The 23,570-nt window shown below is 38.3% G+C and overlaps 1 protein-coding gene across 11 annotated transcripts in view; it reads right to left on the reverse strand.

The window, feature by feature from the left end:
* SDCCAG8 (serologically defined colon cancer antigen 8) overlaps positions 1-23,570 on the reverse strand; it is a 251,399-nt gene that overhangs the window by 57,488 nt on the left and 170,341 nt on the right. For 10 of the 11 annotated variants that reach the window (XM_027564711.1, XM_027564710.1, XM_027564706.1 and 7 more), the window contains 2 exons: positions 22,334-22,442; positions 12,601-12,732 (listed from right to left, as the gene is read on the reverse strand). In XM_027564711.1, the coding sequence (XP_027420512.1) occupies positions 12,601-12,732; positions 22,334-22,442 (241 nt within the window). The remainder of the gene's footprint in view (positions 1-12,600; positions 12,733-22,333; positions 22,443-23,570) is intronic. The other variant, XM_027564712.1, reaches the window with a different exon arrangement.

The raw sequence follows: 23,570 nt of genomic DNA on the forward strand, positions 1-23,570 counted from the left end.
AGATAGACGCATGATGCGCATTTCACTACCGCTGGCACAAGGGCAGTGGACTCACTCAACGTGCCTCCTCTTTGTACGCTCTCTTTATGAGCGCAATTTCAAGTCATACTAACGTCTCAAGCAAGCACCTATCTACCTCAACCCTTTAAATTTCAATGCCACTGGGAGAAAGTCACAGTGCCCACTACACATGCAGCTAGCTTGTCTCTACATCAAAATAAAACACAATAGAGTTCCTCTACTCCACAGATAATGAGGGAACTATTTTGAAAATTTGAATGATCTGTTTATGTCGACTATAAAAACATCCCTTTGCATCAAAATAAGTGTCCTTCTTTATTGCACACAGATTATTTTCTATAGAATTTAAATTGTACATGAAATTATAATTGTGTCTTGTTTAATGTAAATTGATTGTCTCAATTATTGGGAAAGCATTTGAATTTTAATGGACTACTTTGCTGGACATGTGCCAAGCAAATCATCAAAAAACTCTAATAGCTCTAACTGTGGAGGTAACACAGCCAAACATTTATATAAATCAGGAGGGACTGCTTGGTTGCAAGAATTAATCCTAAAGTGGTCCAGAACAGTTAGTAAGCTATTCGCCATGAAGAGGAAATCAGCTGTTGATTTTCAGTGTTAGAAGATTCTGGATAGCGAGGTTATAATTTGGTTTCTCTCTCTGAAAAAAAAATGAGTAGAAAGGACTCATTTCCCTATTAGTAGAAAGGACTTTTATGGATATACTTTTTTTTTTTTTTAATGCTTTTCCTTCTACAGATTAGGCTATCCATGAAAAATCAAGGCTTTGTCCAACAGAGAACCTAGCAGTACTGGGTCACTATGACACTTGAACGTGAACCTTGGACTTCTGAGAGAAGGCCGCCCCAGGAAATTGGCTGTAGGTAGACACATCTCAGCAGTATGCCACGTAGTCACTTCTTGACATTTCTCCACTTATACATTTAGTGTCTATGAGGCCAAACACATACAGTCCACACTTAAAATCATAGGCAGACCTCACCCAGTTTGCTACCTAGATAGCTGCAACATTTTCACAGTTAAATTATAACCAGTTGTGCTGGAGGTATAGATACATATCTGCCCCAGACTGTCAGCTTTATAAGATCTTTTTCTTACACCCTCAGCCTTATGAAGCACTGTTGCTAGGTATAAAAATCACCCCTGGGTATAATATGATGAACTTCTTACTACACAGCCAAAGTTGTAGCTCAGTATCAGGCAAAGAAGAAGATGATGAAGAAGTAGCAGGTAAGCAGCATTTGCAGGTTAGAGAACAACTCAGCATGACCTGCATGTTTGGCACCTCAATACCCATCCACCCCCCTGGTCCCACATTTTCAGGGGATTGGTTAAGCTTCACTTAGCAGTCAGAGTCAGCAATGCGTCAGCTACACGGATGTCACCTTTCTTTTAATGACATTTGCCTAGCATACATACATTAAAATTCGCATTAAAAGGAAATGAGTGATTCAAAAGACACTTTAATGCCGCTTTCCTGTATTTCTGCAAAATACTTTTAAACTATATGCTCTTTAAACTGCTGCATATTTTCCATAGGCAATAATGAGAAAATGGTTCTGCCCCTATTGACACAAACAGACACACACGGACATCCACACACACATCCACACACACAATTTCATATACTAGTAATTTTTAAAACCAATTAATTGACAGAAAACAAAAACCCAGAAAATCTCACTATCATCAAGATACTATAAAACCGAATTTTCTCTCTAGTCTTCCTAAATTTCCATCCCCAGCAGTCTTCATGTTATACATGGCAAAAAAAAAAAAAAAAAACAAACCGCATGAAATTGCCCTCCTCAACCCAACTCATGAAATGTTTAACTAAACAAAGGAAAACACTTTAAAAAGGACTGAAGGCATTATACTCCTTATGTAATCACCTTAGAAGTTATTTTGTTCAAAATGATCAAAGAAATGTCAAAAACAACACGGGATCCCACAGTTCGGGTTCTATTGATTCTGGATGCTGATCTTTTGAGCAACATGACAGAACTAAAAGAGCACGAAAGGAATACCACCCACAGGGCTGCAAACGCAGCCTCAACTCCAAGCGCCCAGCTGCTCAGAGCTGAAAACCCGGCAGCTCTTCTTTGAGTTGAGACGTCATGGGCTCTGTCGGGACGGCCCCTCCCAGGTCACGTGGAAAAGGTCTGCCTCGGAACAAAATTCCACTAGAGCAGCCTAAGACAGAGAGTTTTCTGGGAGAAAAGTGAGCTATGTTTGCAGTTCTAGCCATCAGTACAGCTTATTTTGTTTTAAACGAAGACCTGCTATGAATATTTTGTGTTTCTATTTTGTTTTATTTAATGATGATACACTATTAAGTCTGAATTGCAAAATAAAATCCAAGAGCTTATTATTTAACACAGGTATACACTGTTTCCTATGTGACTAGCAGACACTAAGCTCACTTCGATCTCAGAATAACACTAGGCAATGGGAACCATCTTCCCTCCTTTTACACCTGAGGAGACAGAATCACCAAGAAGTGAAGAGACTTGCCTAACATCCACAGCCTGTTCCTTGGTGGGGCTGGGCTTAGAATCCAGGCAAGAAGCTCCAGAAACAGCATGTTTTTAACCACTATGTACCACATGCTCTATTAGTAATTTATGAATCTTCTTAAAAGCTCATTTAGTCTTGCCATAAGCTGGGGAGATTTCTAAAGCACATGAAAGCCACTAGTGGAGACGTTGACTCTTAGATGCCACACTGTCACTCATGACTTAGAATGGAAAAATCTGCTGGAGGGCTTTTGTGACCTGGGACTCCGGAGACCTGGAGCCCAGGGCTGGCTCAGGTGCTGGCTTCTCGGGGAAACTTGGAGAGGTACTGAAGCACACTGATGGAATCATGGGCTCCAGCATTAGATAACCTTGCATTTTTAGACTAGAGATGCAACATATTAGTGAAGTGTCTGTGGATAAGTCACATAATCTCTTGGAGACTCAGTTTCCCCCTCTAAAAAAATAGGAGATGAGGATTATCTCAATGAGATGGATGAAATGGTTGGATGGCATCACTGACTCAGTAGACGTGAGTTTGAGCAAACTCTGGGAGATAGTGAAGAACAGGGAACCCTGGTATACTCCAGTCCATGGGGTTGCAAAGAGTCGGATATGAGTTAGTGACTGAACAACAACATTATCTTAATAGAATTGATCCAATACTTCAATTACTCAATGCCTCTCTGCTGCAGATTCTTTTATTACAAAAATGTAGTGCTGTGTTAGAGATCACAGTCCCATCTACCTAACAAATACTGTGATTCCATAATACTATGATTACAAGACAGTTGACTGGGCTTCCCAGGTAGCACAGTGGTAAAGAATCTGCCTGCCAAGGCAGGAGACACAAGAGATGTGAGTTCAATCCCTGGGGCAGGAAGATCCCCTAGAGGAGGAAATGGCGACCTACTCCAATATTCTTGCCTGGAAAATTCCATGGACAGAGGAGCCTGGCGGGCTACAGTCCATGGGCTCGCAAAAAGCTGGGCACAAAGAGCACACATCCCCAGGCACGACGGTTGACTATACTATTACTGTACTATATTTATATAGTGCTTATGATTTCCAAATATTTTCACATCTATGTTCTGGTTAGATCCCCATTACTAATCTGCATAGTATTCAATCCTCATTTTATGGGTGAAGAAATTGAAGCTGAAAGAATTTATTTGGCTTGGCCATGATCATACATTGTCAGGTGACATGGCTGGCCCACAAACTCTGAGCTTTTGCTCCTTATCCAGGGTTCTTTTCCTTATAATTTGCTGGGTTTCCGCAGAAGACATGAGGCCTGCTTGCAATAATCTTATAGCACAAATGGGGAAAGTACAAGAACATAAAGAAATAGAAAGGAAAACTAATTGCTCCAAGATCTTGGAGAGGATGGAGCAGCTGTCTCTGGTTTGTGTGTCCGTTAGCATGTACTGAGGGGCCTCTTATACATCCAGTGGCAATGTGATGCCCAGGCTTGCTTGGAGAGCAGAAGCCAAGGTAGAGTTTCCATGAGGAGAATGAAGCAAAGGAAATGAGAGACATTTAACGAAGACATGGTTGCAAGAATGCTCATAAGCAGTGAATGGTAACTGATGGCTCTAGAAGGGAATAGAAGCGAAGCAGTTGGAATGATTGGAGATGCACATAATGAAGGTTTTCTCAAGGGCTGGCCTTGAGTTTGACATTATTTAATGTTATTAATATTCTCCATGACAGATATATCAGATTCGCTCAGGGCCATCTTTTCCTGGGCTCAATCCCTTGCTACTGCTATTGAGTTATTTGAGTTCATGGAACCCTCTTGGTTCTGCCACCCGAGGCTCACTGCATACAACTCCAGTCTCAGGTTCCTCCTGCCACTTGAGAGTCCAGTGACATGCCAACTTCTAGAATTTAGGATTTGACTTCTGAAGCAACAGCTAAAAGGACTGATAAATGCAATATGAAGTACAGGGGAATTATCTCCCATGATGAAAATTCCGGACCCATGGGAGACATGAGATGGAAGTGGGGCAGATAAATTCCCTCTCCTTTCCTTCCTCCAGTGAGCTATTTGGAGGAGCAGTTTCTCTGTACAGCCTGCCCAGAAACAGCCTGTGTGGCTGTGACTCTGTGGCTTATTTTAAGGCAGTTGCCGGTACAGTAACATCGCCTTACACGATTTTGCATTCTTCCATGCCTCACCTTCCTTCCTCTTCCTCACTCTCACTGTCCTAGGTTTCAACTAAAATATACATTAGCATTTAATCCTTGCTCAAGTTCTGGGACAGCAGAAGTGAAGGGATTGGTGAAGTCATAGTTGAAATTACCCAGTTAATTAAAACATCCAAAAACAGGTATGAAAAGATATAATAAGTCATGGAAATGTAAGTAGTCTGATAGTGTAAGAAAAATGACTGGTGAAAAAGTCAATAAACTCAAAAATCAGAAACAAACTACAGATGGGAAATGATAAGCAGAAAGCTATGAAGGGGCCCTTCTAGCTCACCAAGTAGGAGATAAATACCATGATGTTTAAAAGGTTAACGTCACAGAAATGCCAACCCCCACTCTCCTACCTGCTTCAAATCCTTTAACAGCTCCTTCTCACGGTGCTCAGGATAAGTTTCAAACATTTTTACATGACTCAAGAGAAAGACCCTTCCAGGTCTAATTTCTGAGAGTCTTACTTTCTCTAAATATGTTGTTGTTTAGTCGCTAAGTCATGTCTGACTCTTTGTGACCTCATGGACTGTAGCCCACCAAACTCCTCTGTTCTTGGGATTTTCTGGGCAAGTATACTGGAGTGGGTTGCCATTTCCTCTTCCAGGAGATCTTCCTGACCCAGGGACTGAGCCTGTGTCTCCTGCATTGGCAGGTGGATTCTCTACCACTGAGGTACCAGGGAAGCCCTCTTAATACGCAGAAAGCGACACACACAAAAATGTTACTCCCACCCTAACAATGAGAGAAAAAAGTCAGATAGTCAACAAAACCATATTTGTTCTTGAGCCAGTCAAAGAGCTGAGGTTGGACAATAAGTAGGTGAATTAAATTCCAAAAAGCAGTGTGCCTCTCAGAGGAGAGGCAGAAACACTTGAGTTGTTTTACCTTTGACAGAGCATGGGGAAGAGAAACAGCCACTATAAAAGGAGGGAAGGTGAAAGCAGGCAACATTTTAACCAGTTTTTAAGAGGGTGGTCATCTAGTGTGATTGTCTAGAACTCCTGGGAGCCCCAGACACAAGAGGACAAGAAGAGTTCACACTCATTCTTTAGCACTTTTCCAAAGGCTTCCTTCCACTGGATGCTCACAAGAAAGACTGGGAACAGGAGAGGAGACATGTACCCCTACCGGGCTGCTGCAGCTAAGTCACTTCAGTCGTGTCCAACTCTGTGCAACCCCAGAGACGGCAGCCCACCAGGCTCCCCGTCCCTGGGATTCTCCAGGCAGGAACACTGGAGTGGGTTGACATTTCCTTCTCCAATACATGAAAGGGAAAAGTGAAAGTGAAGTCGCTCAGTCGTGTCTGACCCTCAGCGACCCCATGGATTGCAGCCTTCCAGGCTCCTCCATCCATGGGATTTTCCAGGCAAGTGTACTGGAGTGGGGTGCCATTGCCTTCAATACAGCCTTGATGTACTCCTTTTCCTATTTGGAACCAGTCTGTTGTTCCATGTCTAGTTCTAACTGTTGCTTCCTGACCTGCATACAGGTTTCTCAAAAGGCAGGTCAAGTGGTCTGGTATGCCCATCTCTTTCAGAATTTTCCACAAGAGAAGACTCTACACATGGACATCACCAGATGGTTCACAGCAAAATCAGATTGATTATATTCTTTGCAGCCAAAGATGGAAAAGCTCTATACAGTCAGCAAAAACAAGACTGGGAGCTGACTGTGGCTCGGATCATGAACTCCTTATTGCCAAATTCAGACTTAAATTGAAGAAAGTGGGGAAAACCACTAGACCATTCAGGTATGACCTAAATCAAATCCCTTATGACTATACAGTGGAAGTGAGAAATAGATTTAAGGGACTAGATATGATAGAGTGCCTGATGAACTATGGATGGAGGCTCGTGACATTGTACAAGAGACAGGAATCAAGACCATCCCCAAGAAAAAGAAATGCCAAAAAGCAAAATGGCTGTCAGAGGAAGCCTTACAAATAGCTGTGAAGAGAAGGGAAGCGAAAAGCAAAGGAGAAAAGGAAAGATATACCCATTTGAACGCAGAGTTCCAAAGAATAGCAAGGAGAGATAAGAAAGCCTTCCTCAGCAATCAATGCAAGGAAATAGAAACAATAGAATGGGAAAGACTAGAGATCTCTTCAAGAAAATTAGAGATACCAAGGGAACATTTCATGCAAAGATGTGCTTGATAAAGGACAGAAATGGTATGGACCTAACAGAAGCAGAAGATATTAAGAAGAGGTGGCAAGAACACACAGAAGAACTGTACAAAAAAGATCTTCATGACCAAGATAATCATGATGGTGTGATCACTCACCTAGAGCCAGACATCCTGGAATGTGAAGTCAAGTGGGCCTTAGAAAGCATCACTACGAACAAAGCTAGTGGAGGTGATGGAATTCCAGTTGAGCTATTTCAAATCCTGAAAGATGATGCTGTGAAAGTGCTGCACTCAATATGCCAGCAAATTTGGAAAACTCAGCAGTGGCCACAAGACTGGAAAAGGTCAGTTTTCATTCCAATCCCAAAGAAAGGCATTGCCAAAGAATGCTCAAACTACCACACAATTTCACTCATCTCACACACTAGTAAAATAATGCTTAAAATTTTCCAAGCCAGGCTTCAGCAATACATGAACTGTGAACTTCCAGATGTTCAAGCTGGTTTTAGAAAAGGCAGAGGAACCAGAGATCAAATTGCCAACATCCACTGGATCATGGAAAAAGCAAGAGAGTTCCAGAAAAACATCTATTTCTGCTTTATTGACTATGCCAAAGCCTTTGTATGCTCAATGCTTAATAAATGTTAATAAAATCAGGGTATATTAATAAGCTAGAAAATACAAAATATAGCACAAACCAAGCAATCTAGTTTAAGTTTTCACATTGAACATACAAAGTTCAAAATTACTGGAAGTTTAAAAAGCAATATAACAAATGGGATCACAGAAATGAAAAATGAATTGTATTTAATTTGAAAGCATAAATCACAATTTAAATCACAAGAGTTAGGATAACAAAATTGCTAATCAAAAGTTCTCAATCTACCTAAAAGATAAAACCAAAATGATAAATTTGGCTTTAAAGAAGGAACTGACTCAGAGAGGCTTACATTGGATATATGGAAGACATTTTTAGGGATCTTAAGCATGGAGATACATTCTTTTTTTCTAAACAAACACACACATACATTCATATGCTCACAAACACTTGGAATATCATAGGCATATCACAAGTATGGTCTGAAATGTTGTTCTATAAATCAGCTGTTGAAAACTCAGAAGGCATTTATCCTTAGAAATAACATCATGTAAACACGGTATTTTGTTTTACAGACTGCTTTCACAATAGCCTATTTAACCCATAATATAAATAAACTACTTTCTAGAACTTTTGCCTCTCAAGTTTCTGTTGGATGTCCAAAATCTAGAACAGAACCTGGTGTATTTGTTAAGGAGTTGGTAAGTATGCTGAATGAAGGATGCTGAATGATTAATAGTGGGAAATTCGTTGTGGACACAGACACTGTTCTAAAGAGTTTTCAGGGGTTGTTTTAGGCCATTATCACAGCCTAATAAGGTAGTGTTTTTCAGATAATGAAAGTGATAAAGTTAGGAAATAAGAAAGATTAAATTTATGATTTAAGGAATTTGCTTTTGACCTCACATCTAGGAAGAAAGCCTTCTTCTAGGGTGCATGCTCTTAACCACTGTACATACTGTGAAAATTAGTAAATAGAAATCTTATTTAAAATGGAGTTGGGAGGCCAGTAGGGGGAACTCTCAAGCCCTAGCACTCCAGATCAGATCAGATCAGATCAGTCGCTCAGTCGTGTCTGACTCTTTGCGACCCCATGAATCACAGCACGCCAGGCCTCCCTGTCCATCACCAACTCCTGGAGTTCACTCATACTCATGTCCATGGAGTCAGTGATGCCATCCAGCCATCTCATCCTCTGTCGTCCCCTTCTCCTCCTGTCCCCAATCCCTCCCAGCATCAGAGTCTTTTCCAATGAGTCAACTCTTCACATGAGGTGGCCAAAATACTGGAGTTTCAGCTTTAGCATCCTTCCTTCCAAAGAAATCCCAGGACTGATCTCCTTCAGAACGGACTGGTTGGATCTCCTTGCAGTCCAAGGGACTCTCAAGAGTCTTCTCCAACACCACAGTTCAAAAGCATCAATTTTTTGGCGCTCAGCCTTCTTCACAGTCCAACTCTCACATCCATACATGACCACAGGAAAAACCATAGCCTTGACTAGATGGACCTTTGTTGGCAAAGTAACGTCTCTGCTTTTCAATATGCTATCTAGGTTGGTCATAACTTTCCTTCCAAGGAGTAAGCGTCTTTTAATTTCATGGCTGCAGTCAGCCCAAACCCAAAAGGAAAAGACATACTTTGTATCTCCAACAGGTAGAAGGTTACTCCTTTAACCCAGCAAGAGAAAGAAAGAAAGAAAGAAAGAAAAAAAGACTCTTTGCCAGGCAACAACCTGGCCCTTTAGAGACTGTCACAATTCAGCCAATGAAAAGCCACTACTTCAAATTCCCAGTTTCCTCCAATGAACTCTTTGTTTAATAAGAGCTCCACCAACTCCTTTTCTAGAAAATAACATTCTTCTCCTTTGTTATTTGGACTTGCCTGTGGTATGCTACAGATTACATGTCCTGAATTGTATACCCTTGCTGTTCTCAAATTAACCTATTTTGTTAGTAAAATAACTGGCTGTTTTATTGTTTTAGGTCAACAATACTGTCTCTCTACTTTCAGTTTTAGGTATTAAAAAGCACAGGACTAGAACCAGAATGTAGTTAAACGAATGGAAGCTCCATAAGGGCAGGATGTCTTCAGGACAAGCAGATTTATCCAAGCACATCAGTGCTATATAATAAGCACTCAATAAATATTTGACAACCCACTCCAGTGTTCCTGCCGGGAGAATTCCATGGACAGAGGAGCCTTGCAGGCTACAGTCCATGGATCCCCAAAAGCTGGAAATGACTGAGCCCCACTCTATTTTTGCCTGAAAAATCCCATGGGCAGAGGAGCCTGGCGGGTTACAGTCCAAAGGGTTGCAAAGAGTGAGACATGACCGAGCATGCATGCACACAGAAATAAGTCAAAGAGTATTTTCCCCTTCCTTGGATATAGGGCCTATTCTAAGAAGCATGAATTATACCAAAAAGCCTGACATTCCCCTCCTTCTCTTTTGTTGGGTATATTTCTCATTTAATTTCCTCCCAGGTGATCAGTTATGATGCTGTCTGCTTTGTTCTAGCTATAGCAACTGCACAGCCTGCTTTATATAATTTATTCACCCTCAGATCAAAATCTAACTCCTATAGCTAGAACTTCCTCTGTTACTGGAAGGAAAGCATCTGATTTCAGGTCTTCCCAATAAAATGTAACTGAAAATGCCTTCCAGTCCTCTTAGGGATTTGCCAATAACGCATAGAATAATTGGATTTTAAAGAAATTGCTTGCTGACCCCAATTGACATAAATTTTGTACAATCTGGGGGCGGGGAAGGGTCACGTTTTCTAAGCTGTTTCTGGTTTGTGTAGCTTCCTTTTTCCCTCTACACAACACTCTCAGATTGTTTGTCTTTAGACCCCTTAGGGGAGGCAGGCTACCTAATCCATAGTCTAGCAAAATGAAAGCTAGTGATAACAAAGAAACATTTCAAACAGAGTTGAAATGAGCTTCTTTCCTAGCAACATATGGACTACATACCAGTGATGACAATTTGATACTATAAAATAATGGCATATAAATCTAAAATAACACATCAATTATGCTAATTTACTCTAAAAACTATGTTGTCAGTTATTTAAACACACAGATTCCCAAGCAGTTCATCACCAAAGGAGTACTTCTCTAAAGAAAACTGGTGGTGGTGATGGACAGATAGGAGGTGGGGATTATACATACATTTGCTTTAGCAAAAGAGATGACGGATGATTCACTTCTGAATTACAACTCATACAGGACGTGAAGCATATTTCTTGAGAAAATAATACACTGCTGTTGCAAATACGAAGTATTGCATTATAAGAGGTTAGCAAACAACTTACAACAAGTGAAATCAATGATCGTGAAACTAAATTGAGATTATCTTATAGCTAAAATTAAGAAGAGCAGTATTTGAAGAGCAAGATGACGTCAGTGCAACACTGGTAATGCAGTATGAACTAAATGTCCTTCCCCCAGATCATGGGAAGTCAAACTACTGGTGCCTGTGCAGCATCACAGGAGCTCCGCGAGGCGTGGAGGCCCGTGAAATATGCATTGGCATTCTCAGTAAGCTGTTTTGACTTCTAAAACCCACCCTGCAGTACTTCTAAAACATTCACTTAATAGATTTTGACACTGTCCATAAGAACTGCAGAAATGACCTGTAATTTTCGGTCAGTTTTTCTGACCATCACTACCCAGGGAACTTTAGTATATATTTTGATTACTCTTCTTAATGAGGAAAGATCAAGTCAAGAAATTACCTCTGGAATGGGGAAAGTTTGATCACTATACTCCCCAGATTTCATATCAAAAAACTTTTGGTTTATGCAAAACCAAGAAAACAGGAGATCAAAACAAATAAATGAAAACAACCCTCCAGGCAACCAACTCCTGCTCAGGCTGCCAAGGGTGGCCGTCCCCCAGAACATCCCTCCTTTCTGCTTCTGGGGTTTCAGGAGGCACAGAGCAGCCACAAGTCACCCACCCCAGATGGCAGGTGGCATCACGGCTGCCCTGGACTCTGGGCTCATACAGCCTCGACCAGCTCAAATAGAGGGGGAGCTTGCAACTATGGGAAGGAGGCAGAGGTGAAGATCCTTTTTATTTTTCTATTCCCTGGCCAACTACAGTGACTTGGTACAAAATAGCTGACTAATAAATACACAGCAAACAAATTCTGGCCTCAGCTTACTTTACCAGCACCATATCCATAAACCTGCCCTCAACAGTTCACATGCTCTTTTCAACCACACATATAGCAGTGTAGGAAGTAACTCTTTCCTGTCCAAAATTAATTCCTGATCAATGCTTGATGTCCCAACCTTCCTCTACACTCAGGACATCTACATTGCCTCTGTGTCTGCTTTAGTATCTCCAGATTTATTTTGATTCTAAAAATCCCCTTCACAGAAGTATATACTTTTATGAAACCCATAGAAAATTTAAAATTATTTAATTATTTTACATAATACAATTAAGATGGGAATTTTAAGTAAAAACATTTTATTTGAAATAAATATATATTTGCTTTCCTGGTAGCTCAGTAGTAAAGAATCTGCCTGCCAATGCAGAAGATGTGGGTTTGATCCTGAGGTCAGGAAGATCCCCTGGAGAATGAAAAGGCAGTCTGCTCCGGTGTTCTTACCTGGGAAATTCCATGTACAGAGGAGCCTGGCGGGCTAAGCCCATGGGGTCGCAAAAGAGTTGGACACAACTTAGTGACTAAACAACAGTAGCAACTACCTCTGATTAAGACATCTAATTTTCTTAGGCTATTACATGCCTAACCTTACAAACATACAAAACCTAATTTCTAGAAGAGAAGTTTTGAGATTTCTGCATATTACTTTACCAACTTCCACCTTAAAGGTAGATAGTTTTCCTACAGTATTCTATATTAAACATACTTCTGTGTCTTTAGAGAATAGTGAAGAGGGAACGTGCTCTCCTCTCTGTGTATAATAAGAACCACCTAAATTGAGAAAACATAAATATATAAAGTATTAGATTTTGCGCATGCTCCTTGAGTACCACAGTAAGCATGAACTCTATTTATCCCAGAGCGATTCCCATTCTGTTTTTGAACCAAACACATTCGCTATGTGGCACAGCAGTTGATGATAAAGTATTTATTACCTTTGCTTCATTATCTCATGTAGTCTCCCATGCTGGACACACTGTTCCTCTAATTCATCATTTCTTCTCTGTAGCTTTTCCAGTTTGTCATACGTATACCTCTTTTCTTGACTGAGCTGAGCTATTTCAGACCTAAAGAGATGTAAACAGAAATAACAGATGTGAAAGGTTTTTGTTACCAGAGCATGTTTTTATTGTATAACCTCATCATTTCCTTGAATTTTACACTTAAACATGTGTCAGTAAAATTATTTTACATAAAATAAAATATTGCAAAATTACGAAATGCCTAGTAGATGGGTATACACACTGCAGAAACTCAAGTGGTAGCACATTAAAGAATAACAACTTCCTCTAATAGAGAGATTTTTCAAGGAACAAGGAAAAATGATAATCAAATCCCATTTTTAAAAAGACTACTGTTAAGTTACCAAATGTTTACTGAGTATCTATTACAGGCAAGCTACCATGCTGTTACAGGAACAACCCCAGGCCTAATTTCTATGAAAAAGAGTTGTTTAATTGACGTAACTAATTTAATGACACAAGATTAAAATAATATAGTTTTTAAAAATGGTGGTTCTCTGCTCCCTGATCCTATGTCTAGATTGTCAATGTAATTACTATTTCAGTTGTAGTTAATCAGTTTTATGTTACAACAACTACATAAATATCGGTCCTTGTTATCTAAGGAGTATACTACGATTACACATGTGTACATTTATATGGGGCTTCCTAAGGGGCATGAGTGGTAAAGAATCTGCCTGCCAATGCAGGAGACACAAAAGACATGAGTGCGATCTCTGGGTGGGGAAGACTTCCTGGAGAAGGAAATGGCAACCCACTCCAGTATTCTTACCTGGAAAATTCCATGGACAAATGTGCCTAAATGGGCTATAGTCTATGGGGTCTCAAAGAGTTGAACACGATTGAGCATACATGTATATATATACATATTTTCTCTAAATGAATGGGCTTTAGTGTGGAGTGATTGAGTGGTGAGCCATCTTTTCTGATGGGAGATTCCCAATAGTATCAGTATCTGTAATTCCTTCCCCTGCGGCCATTCTGTTTCTCAAAGGAAGGATTCTCCAGTTTTCTGCTTGTTGTGTACAACACTAACCGTCAGTGGTCTAGGAGCTGATTGGAAGTAGAGGGGTGGTGTTCTCACCTTTCAGAAGGCAGTGCACACATGCTTGTATGTACTCAGTCACTCAGTCTTGTCAGACGTTTTGAGACCGCATGGACTGTGGGCCCCCCAGGCTCCTCTGTCCATGGGATTCTCCAGGTAAGAATACTGGAGTGGGCTGCCATTTCCTACTCCAGGGGATTGTCCCCACTCAGAGATCAAGCCCAAGTCTCCTTCAGAATGTAGACTTTCAATTAATTCCTCTATTCTAACTTCAGTACAGCTATTTAAACCAGTGCTTGCTGGTTTAATCTCTTCAGAGAGGAAGCCCATAGTCTTCTGGGTGGAGGAGTGATGGTCCCCTGGCTGCATGGGGTAGGGGGCAGAACTGTCAACTTTGGTTTCAGTCCTATGTTCCACTCCTGCCTTCTAAGGTTTTCTGGGATCCTCAGAGCAGATCAGCTTGCCTCACATACAAGCAACCTTGTCTGCAGACATTTAAGGTTCCTTTTCCTCCATTTGCTAAGTCAGGTACCATTCCCGCAATTTTCTTTCATTCTTCACCAATTTCATTTGGGATTACAGATATCTACTTTGATGATGGTTGATGTCTGTCAGGAAATATGCTACCTCTTCTGTGTCTTGGGTGGCTATTGCAAGTCTCAAAATTTGAAGATAAGAAAGACATCTATCCAAGAAAAATTATATCCTTGTCCTTGCTTTAATTAAACATTACTTCTCACTCCACCGTTTCCTCATACTGCACTGCCTCAGGTTAGAACTGAAAGCTTAAAACTCTTGCATATTAAAATACGAGTAGTTGACAACTAGTTTGTTTCTTGAAGTTTAAATATAGAGTTGGCCAAAAGGCTCATTTGGAAAAACCCAAACAAACTTTTTGGCCAACCCATAAGACACTTGATATAAAATTACTTCCCTCCAAAGAAAGAATTCCTCCATTAGGAGCAATGGCCTTTTTAATTTTTTTTTTCCTGGAAAAGACTGGGATTTCCTAAAGGAGTTTACTTCAAGGACCAAACTGCTTCACATGGCAAAAAGCAATTTCTCACTTTAGTTCAACTCATTCCTCATTTTGTTTTTACTTTGGTTCAAGTTTCATCGCAAAGGAAGCTTGTTCTGATTAATGCGTGCAGTTCTCAATATGTTAGCATATTTTTTGAAACCTCTAGCTTTTATGCATACATTAACTTATAATTTATTCCCATGAACTGTGCTCTCCGCCTCATTCTTCTTGCTAGATTACGCATGAGGGCAAGGATTATTTCATTTTCAAGCTCAGATCAGGAACTCAATCTACATTTACTTTTTCTAATAACAATTTACTTATATTTGAAACGTCTAAATAAGTAAATAATCACTTGTCTCTCTTTTCAAAATCACATACAATATAAAAGAGTTTAGGAGCAGTTATATAAAGCTGTTAATTTAGTATTCTTCCAAGGTTAGCATTTTCTATCACAATATGCACTATGCACTAAAATTCCTAAAGGACCCAAAATACCCTTAAACCAGATTAGAAAAAAATGCAGAAGAATGTTTATCTATTCTCAGGTACTCTCCCAGAAAAAAAAAAACAGTCACTAAAAGAAAAATCAGGAAGGAAGCATAGATTTTACAGTATAAAAATATAAAGCTTTTATGCACAAATAACATGTTTTCATGAGAATGCTCCTTGTAACACTGTTTCTAGATCCAACCTTGTTCTGCAACCTAATATAATAAAACTTAACCCAGAAATGTATCAACAGATGATTAGTTACATTACATGAAAAAAGAACTATCAAGATGCTATTCTGATAATATGGCTATCTAAGAGTACTGGAGTGGGTTGCCATTTCCTTCTCCAGGGGATATTCCCAACCCAGGGATCGAATCTGGGTCTCCTGCATTGCGGGCAGACGTTTTACCGTCTGAGCCACCAGGGAATCATATATATTGACCTAAAACATGACATATTGGTAAAAAAGGGAAATATTAAAAATCAGCATAAAGTAATTCTATCTTATAAAATAAAAAAATAATATCTCTTGGTGTCCGGATTAGAAATTTCTTTTTTCCCTTTTCTTTATTTTCTGAATTTTTACAATGAACATGTATTTAAGACAAAAAATAAAGTCACTTTGATTCTGAAAAGGTTCATAAGAAACAAAAAGAAGTGGGGACAAATTTTTCAAAGTTAAAAAAAAAGGGGGATGTAAAAAATGAGATGAATGAATATTAGAAGCATTATATAATAAATCACTATTCCCCCCTCTTCATCAAAATTCCAATTAAAAAAGTACAAGGGATATGAAAAATATTCACAGAATAAACATAAATGGTCTATAAACATTGAGAAAATATTCAATTTCCCTATTATTCAAAGAAACGCCTAATAAAAGCAGATAAATTTGGCTTTAATAAAAGTCAAACATTTGTTATATGCCTATAATATACCAGGTTGTGGAATTCATCCTTCCATTATGATCTCAATTAATCCTACAAGGTAACTGTTTATTCCCTTTTCTCTGTGGGGTAAATATGAAATTTAATGATTTGCCTAAGGTCACCCAAATGGTTATTAGCCAAGCCCAGATACAACACTGTTTGGCAACTCTAAAGGGGTTGCCCCACCCACTGTGCCACACTGCTTCTCACTTCTTTTTATAAAAATCTCTCACTTCTTTTTGTCACATACTGGTATGCACATAGATATACTGAGCAGGATTTAGTGCAGTACTTAAGCAAAGTCATACACATTAACAGCCTTAAAAGGGTGCATAGTCTTGGACCAGCAATCCTCCTTTCAGACATCTCAACTAAAAAGATCATGAAAAAATTCAGATTTAGGTATAAAATTATTATTAGATTATTGATTACATTTTAAAATATTTTAAAATTTTGATGAATTACTATGCACACAAATGATTCAGTTAAAACTATGTTTCCACAGCATTTACTGGTGTAGAAAAGTGTACATTAGATAATATTAAATAAAAAAGCAAGATGCAACTACACACACACACACACACACACACTATGATGTCATAATATAAACGTATGGTAACATACACATATACTACACATGGAAAAGGACTGAAAAGAAATACGTCCAAAGTCAACAACAGTTAGCTGGGTGGTAATGTCACAGGAAAATAAATGCCTGATATTGAGTTTATCTTATGTATATAATTTCAAAAATATAGATGTTAATTGTAAAGTACATATTACTACCACGTATTTTATTTCTACAGTATTTTTCTGCTTTGCATATTTTATGTGTATGTTTTTTTGTTTGTTTATAGTAGTAATTTGCCTACCAACTTCTAATGTTCAATAAAAATTTGGTACATGTATATGTTCATTATCTTTTATCTGTCTTTAGTCCATGACACATTGAAAGAACTAGCCATTTGCAAAGTTTAGAGTAAACTTATGAGCTTCTTTGTTAGCTTGAGATTACATTTGTGGCATGACTATCCTAGCATCATATAAAAAGAAAATTGACTCTAATCCATTTTCATAGAAAATTTAGGTAATTTCTGGCTTTACGGAAGCATGAACTTCTCTCTGCATTTTTATATAGCAGTTATATTGTGTAATTACATTTGCATGAAGTATAATATTTTACTACTATAATTAGTATTACAGTGATTGCTTTTTAAGGAAAAACATGACCCCTTAATTTTTTATTCTTTTAGAGACTCATTCAACTTTTGGTAATAATTAACGGAGGCCATAGCAGTTTCTTCCTGTATAATATAATTTTTGTGGCATCCCAAACTAACATCATCTAAACATGCACGGGAAAAAAAAAAATAGTTCAACCGGGTGTGTGTTCTTTACTTCAATTAAACTCACACAGTTGGATACCTACTGTTGCCAAAACAGTAATATAATTTATACATTATAGTCCACACAGTAAAACTACACTAAAAGTCATTTAACAATATTTATAACACCATAAAATACAGTGTTAAAATATATGAACTGCAATATGTACCAAAATTGTAAAATTTGTTTCTCATCATCAGTGATTAAAACCAGGATCATTGCTTTAGCCTCAAAACCCACAACCCTGGTGACAGATTAGAATTCAAATCTTAATGATCAATTTACAATTAACAAGATAGAAGTGAAACAAATTAAACCAACCATTATATATAACGAGACCCAATGGACTCCCATTGTTCCTCTTAATTACAAAACGCAAATCACAAATACACAATGGGTACTGTTAGACATCAATCCACAAGCCTAGCAACCCAGAAAGTGACAATGATAGAAAAGAAAGAGAAGCAAAACCACGTAGACCCCATGCTCTATGCTCTATGTTCTATTCTTTTCAGTGGGGCCAAAGTGTTGAGAGGTGAAAACCTAGCACATGCTGGATCCCCAGTCTGCAGCTGGCAGAGGGTCCCTTCTAGCCGGTGCCCAACCTTTCTGAGCTCTTCCCAAGGCATGTTGTAGATTTCACTGCAAACTGCACTGCAAACATTTTAGTGCTGATTCATCCAAGCGCTTTGGGAGAGGGAACACATCCTTCACTTTAATAGAAAAAAAAAAATCACAGTTGCACCAAAGATATTTAAATATCTCCATGTACCAACTTTGAAAACAAGCTTATCACTGTAATAAGCTCTCAGAGTCCTGGGGAATAAAGACAAAGGGAGCTAAAGTTTATGTGAGTTTCATCTAAAATCAGCCAGAATGTCTGCCTGGTGCCAATTAAAAGCAAAAAGGAATTACTGCTCTTGTCTGATGGTCAAAAACAACTACATAAAATGCATGAAATTGGCGGTTCACTTTTAGATTTAAAATGAGATGTGCTATTCACAAAACCTGGGGTTACAGACACCACTCGAGCAGTGTGGAAGGCATACTGTGTAGGAAGTCCTGGCTCGTCACTGTGGAGGGCTCGCAGACAGCAGAAGCAATAAGCACTGCCGTAATGCGACTTACGTCTACTTCGGAAAAAACACATATAACATACACACAGGCAGAGGAACCATTTCTAAACACTTTCACAAAGCAGCTTAGTATGTGGACGGGGTAAAGAGTAGGAGTGTCTGGGAGTGGTTCCCCTGCATTGTCAGCTAACCCAGTGATTCTTCAGGGGCTCTAGTCAAAGGACTAGTTCTATGATTTAAAAAAAAAAAAAGGCTTATAAATGGCATGAATCCATATATTTAGTATGGGATTTTGAATAACATAAAATTCTCAGACCAAAAAAAAAATTGTTCGTCAACATGAAATAAATACACTTACTTTCAGGAAAAGTTTTACTCTAAGGAAAACCTGGATTAAAATTACCCTATGGTTTAAATGATTTTGGAGATGGCACTTTCACAGTGACAACAGCTTAGAAAAGTCGAAAAACTTCAAGATTTCCTCATCTCAAAGCACAGGGTGGGGACTATTTATCCCAAAAGTTTAGCAGAAGGTAAATAGAGGCCTGGCATGTGGCAATTCATGGGGTCACGAAGAGTCAGACACAACTGAGCGACTGATCTGAACTGAACTGAAATAGAGGCTCACTACTGGAGAGCTTTACAGTGCTTCATAAATTCAGTTCTATTTTAAAAGAAATACTCGGAGCCCTACAAGTTTTATAGATGTTTTCAAAACAAAGATAGTATCAAAAAAATGGAGTGTCTTTCATGTAGGAAGCCAGAGTGAGATGAGAAATTAAGAGTAAACAAACAAATAAGAAACCCCCAAACACAACTGATCCTATCTACTAATTTCTTGTGAGACACACAAAACATATATTTTGTAAATTTTAGGGGCCCTAAAATGTTGTAATGATAATAAGTTACAACTTATTTAGTTTTTATTATTTGCTAGGTTTTAGTTTGGAATCAACTTATAAAGTTACAGTAGATGCATATTTTAACTCTTCAGATTTACAAGACAAAGTCCAGAGCAGGACCTGAAACACAACCAAATCTACAATTTCCTGATCCTGCATTGCCTTCAGAAAGGTTTTCCACTGTGGTATAGACTTTATGTCTGTCAGCAAATTATGGCACTCAGACCCTGGCAAAGGCAATAATTGCTAGTGAAGGGATATCCTCATGGCCAGTCAAGGCCCTTAAAATGATGCCATCAGTGACAGCAATAGCACCTACTGTATACTTTTATGCGCCATGCATGATGTTAGTGCTATGTGTATACCTATATCTTCCTCTCTACATTTCTAATTCCCACCGAAATCCTGTATCATAGTTTTTAAAAGGGTTTTACAAATGGAGAAGCTGAGGTTTGGAGAAATTAAGCCAGGGACCCAAGGTTATGAAGCTAAGTGGCAAAGCAAGATTCAAACCTTATTCTTTCTGAATTCTGAAGTGTTTTTTTATTGCACACTGCCCATCATCAACAAAGAAATAGTGTTGGAACCAGAGTCATATCATGATACAAAGGGTAACACCATGCTTGTTTGTTTCATTCATTCAATCATTCAGTATGTACTGGGTACCAGGTCAGATGGTAAAGAATCCACGTGCAATGCAGGAGACCTGGGTTTGGTCCCTGGGCTGCGATTATCCCCTAGAGGAGGACACAGCAACTCAATCCAGTACTCTTGCCTGGAGAATCCCCATGGACAGAGGAGCCTGGCAGGCTACAGTCCATGGGGTCGCAAAGAGTCAGACACAACTGAGCGACTAAGCACAGCACAGCACCAGCTCTGTATCAGACATAAAGGAATACATTCAATTTACAAAGTAGTGGTCAGGAGCTAGACTCAGAAGTGAGAGGAGCTGAAGAGAAGAGAGGCTGAGGTTCAAGTTCATAGACGAGGGTAAACTGACAGACCTAGAGCAGGAAAAAGAAGGCCTTAGCGCACACGGCACAGGTTAACCCAGGCTCACAGTTAACCCTCACGTACGCAAGTATGCTCCACGGAAATTTAAAGGTTAATTTTTCCCTCCTAAACTTTCCCATCATAATTACTTTGGTCTGGATTTTCTTTTGTGGTGGATGTAAGATATTATTCTTATGAAAGGTCATATGTAGGCTTTGGAACCAGAAATATCTAAGTTAGAATTTTAGTGTGCCTACTTATTAGCTATTTAAATGCTCTGAGTATTGGTTTCCTCATCCATAAAAGAAGATAATTCATGTCTCAAGCTGTTGTGAGAATTAAATAATATAAAGCAAGCATATAGCTTCTCTTTCTCTTTCATATACCTGAATTAGACAACAAGATAATTAATCAGTAATCAATCCCAAAGCAATATTAAGATAACACAATCTTTTAAGGCTCAATTTTTTCTTAAATTATTAATGTGTTTGTATCTATGTGAAGCAAATCAAATATTTCTAGTTAGAATACTTCCTGTTGATATGAGGGTCTCCTCCAGGGCAAAATTATTTGGGTTTCCTTGTCAAATTTCCTGGAAATATTGGGTATTTTGGCACTCTGAGCCTTTTCTCTTCCCAAATAAGATATCTAATTAGTATTCGCTAAGAAGGTGCATGCTCAGAGCACATTCTGGGTGGTTATAGGAGTTTCTGCCTTCCTGTGAGCAGAATGAATTGGATTCATAAGTGCTCTGATTTTCCAAAAGATTCAGGGATGGGGATTCCACAAACTAGGCCAGATTATTGATGCAGGAACCCAAGATGGGGCTCAGAGTGATTAGATACACTCTGATCCTCTTAGAAATTCGTTCTGAATGACATACCTAAGCCAGTAGTTGGTTTGCCGAGCCCTACTGCTCGCTGTTTGATAATATAAATGAGTTTCAAAACAATATAAAAGAGAAGATATACTATTTTCCCATTAGGTTATATTGTAACCGATACTTTAGCTAGTTAAGTGAATGATTTCTTTTGAGTTCAAGTCAAAGCGATTCTGCTCAACATCATTCATTTGCAAGAGGAAACCGCAGTTCAAACAGGCCAAATAAATTTTTCCAAGATTATACAGTTACTGTCAGAACTAAGATGAGAACTCAGGTTTCTTAGAATTTAGAATAGAAATAATTCATTTATTGTGATAATATGATTGAACAATGTACAGAAAAAATTCACTAAGATCTCAATCAATGGATTTATAAAAGAGCATATACCTATAAAATGAACGATGGCTGTTCTATTAAAATAAAACAATTTTAGGAGAAAAGATGGTTTTGGTTTATTTCAAAGTGTCATCTACTTTAATTTTTATACATACATATTTTATTTATTATCATTTGACTTAAAGATAGCTGTTATGTGTTCATGGAGAACTATAATGGACTAAAACATGTTGACTATATTAAAATAAGACTTTAGAACTGCTTGACCCACCTGTATGTTTTATTAGAATAATTGCCATTTTGACCCGTGTGTTCTAACATTTTATAGTTTTCAATTCTGAACCTTAAAAAGGTCAAATAATAGTATGTATACCTAATTTTGAAAAAACACTGAGGTGTCTATATGGACAATAAAGAAAATTTTCATAGAGAGAAAATGTTTTTTACACAGAATATGTCAATACCTATCTAATTTTGACATTAGACTCTAAAACAGTGGAAATGCTGTCTTTTAGGGAAAAAAATCACAGCATTCACATAAACAGTGCTCTGAAAGTACTGCATAAATAACATTACCCACCTGCTTTTCTGAGAGATTTGTTCCAGTTTCTTGGCTAACAAGCAGCACTCTTCCTTCAACTTTGTCAAAAACGAATTCTGGGAGGTCAGCAATGAATACTGTTCATTTTCTAGAAATAACAATAAACCCTCCTGTAAACATCAGGTGTTTATGGCTGTAGCTCTGCAGTGCACTGCACAGTGGTGAAAGCAGCAAGACTGACCACCGCACGTTTCCTGTAAGCCGCTAGATCACTTTTAGGGTCCTAGGTCAAAGGGATGCTCATCTGGCAAGACACTGAATCTTGTGAGACATTTATTTTCCTAGTAATTACACACCAGAAACTTTTCTGATCATACCAGCTTTGTGTAAATTTTAACATGCGCATAACTGTCAAATACCTCAAGTGGAGCCATAGATTTTTTTATCTTTGTAATTTTCAATATACTCTTCTTTTGAAAATTTTATTCTAAACAGAATGTCAAATTTATCACAATCAGATAATTCAAAACTAAAATAATTGAGGAAGTCTTTCTAGACTGTAATTCATGCTTTATGTTTCATATTTGCTGATAGATTTCACTACCCCCACCTTGCATATACTTCTCTGTTTATAAAAGAAAAATACATAATTTTCCTTATATTTCCATCAACAATGTGAGCTTCAGTAGAGATCTGACCAAAGAAACTGAAGAGAGTATGCATTTTTGTACAAAATACAAGGAAGTATTCTTATGGTGGCTCAGTTAATACTCTTGTCTAGTATTCAGAGATACTGCCGAAGACTCCTTGATCACCAGAATCCTTCTAGTAGTGGGGGCAAACAATAATTTATCCTATAATTTCCTCCTTTTGTTTTTAGTGGAAAAACAACTAGTAAGCCTGGTAAATTTTCATTTCTTCTGGCCAAACGCTGTGAGAAGAAAATCTCTACTGAAAGTGATGGGTGAATTATGAAGATCAATATGACATTTGCCTGTCTATTAGCAAATAAATAATTTAATGAATTTTATGTTAGCAATTTTTCACTTATAAGCAACACCTTTTTTTTTTACCATGTTATCAAATATAATATATATTAAATCACATGAAAATTATCTTTAGGTGAAATGTTTAATAGGCCCTTTCTTCTTCAGTTTTCGATAGTGACTGGCAAAAAAGCATATACCATACAAAGCAAAATAAATCAAGACACTAAAATTAAGCAACATTTTTCTGGAAGAGACAGGATCAATTAAACTTTCGTTTTAATAGTACA

The sequence above is a fragment of the Bos indicus x Bos taurus genome, chromosome 16, assembly GCF_003369695.1.
Source record: "Bos indicus x Bos taurus breed Angus x Brahman F1 hybrid chromosome 16, Bos_hybrid_MaternalHap_v2.0, whole genome shotgun sequence".
Taxonomy (NCBI): domain Eukaryota; kingdom Metazoa; phylum Chordata; class Mammalia; order Artiodactyla; family Bovidae; genus Bos; species Bos indicus x Bos taurus.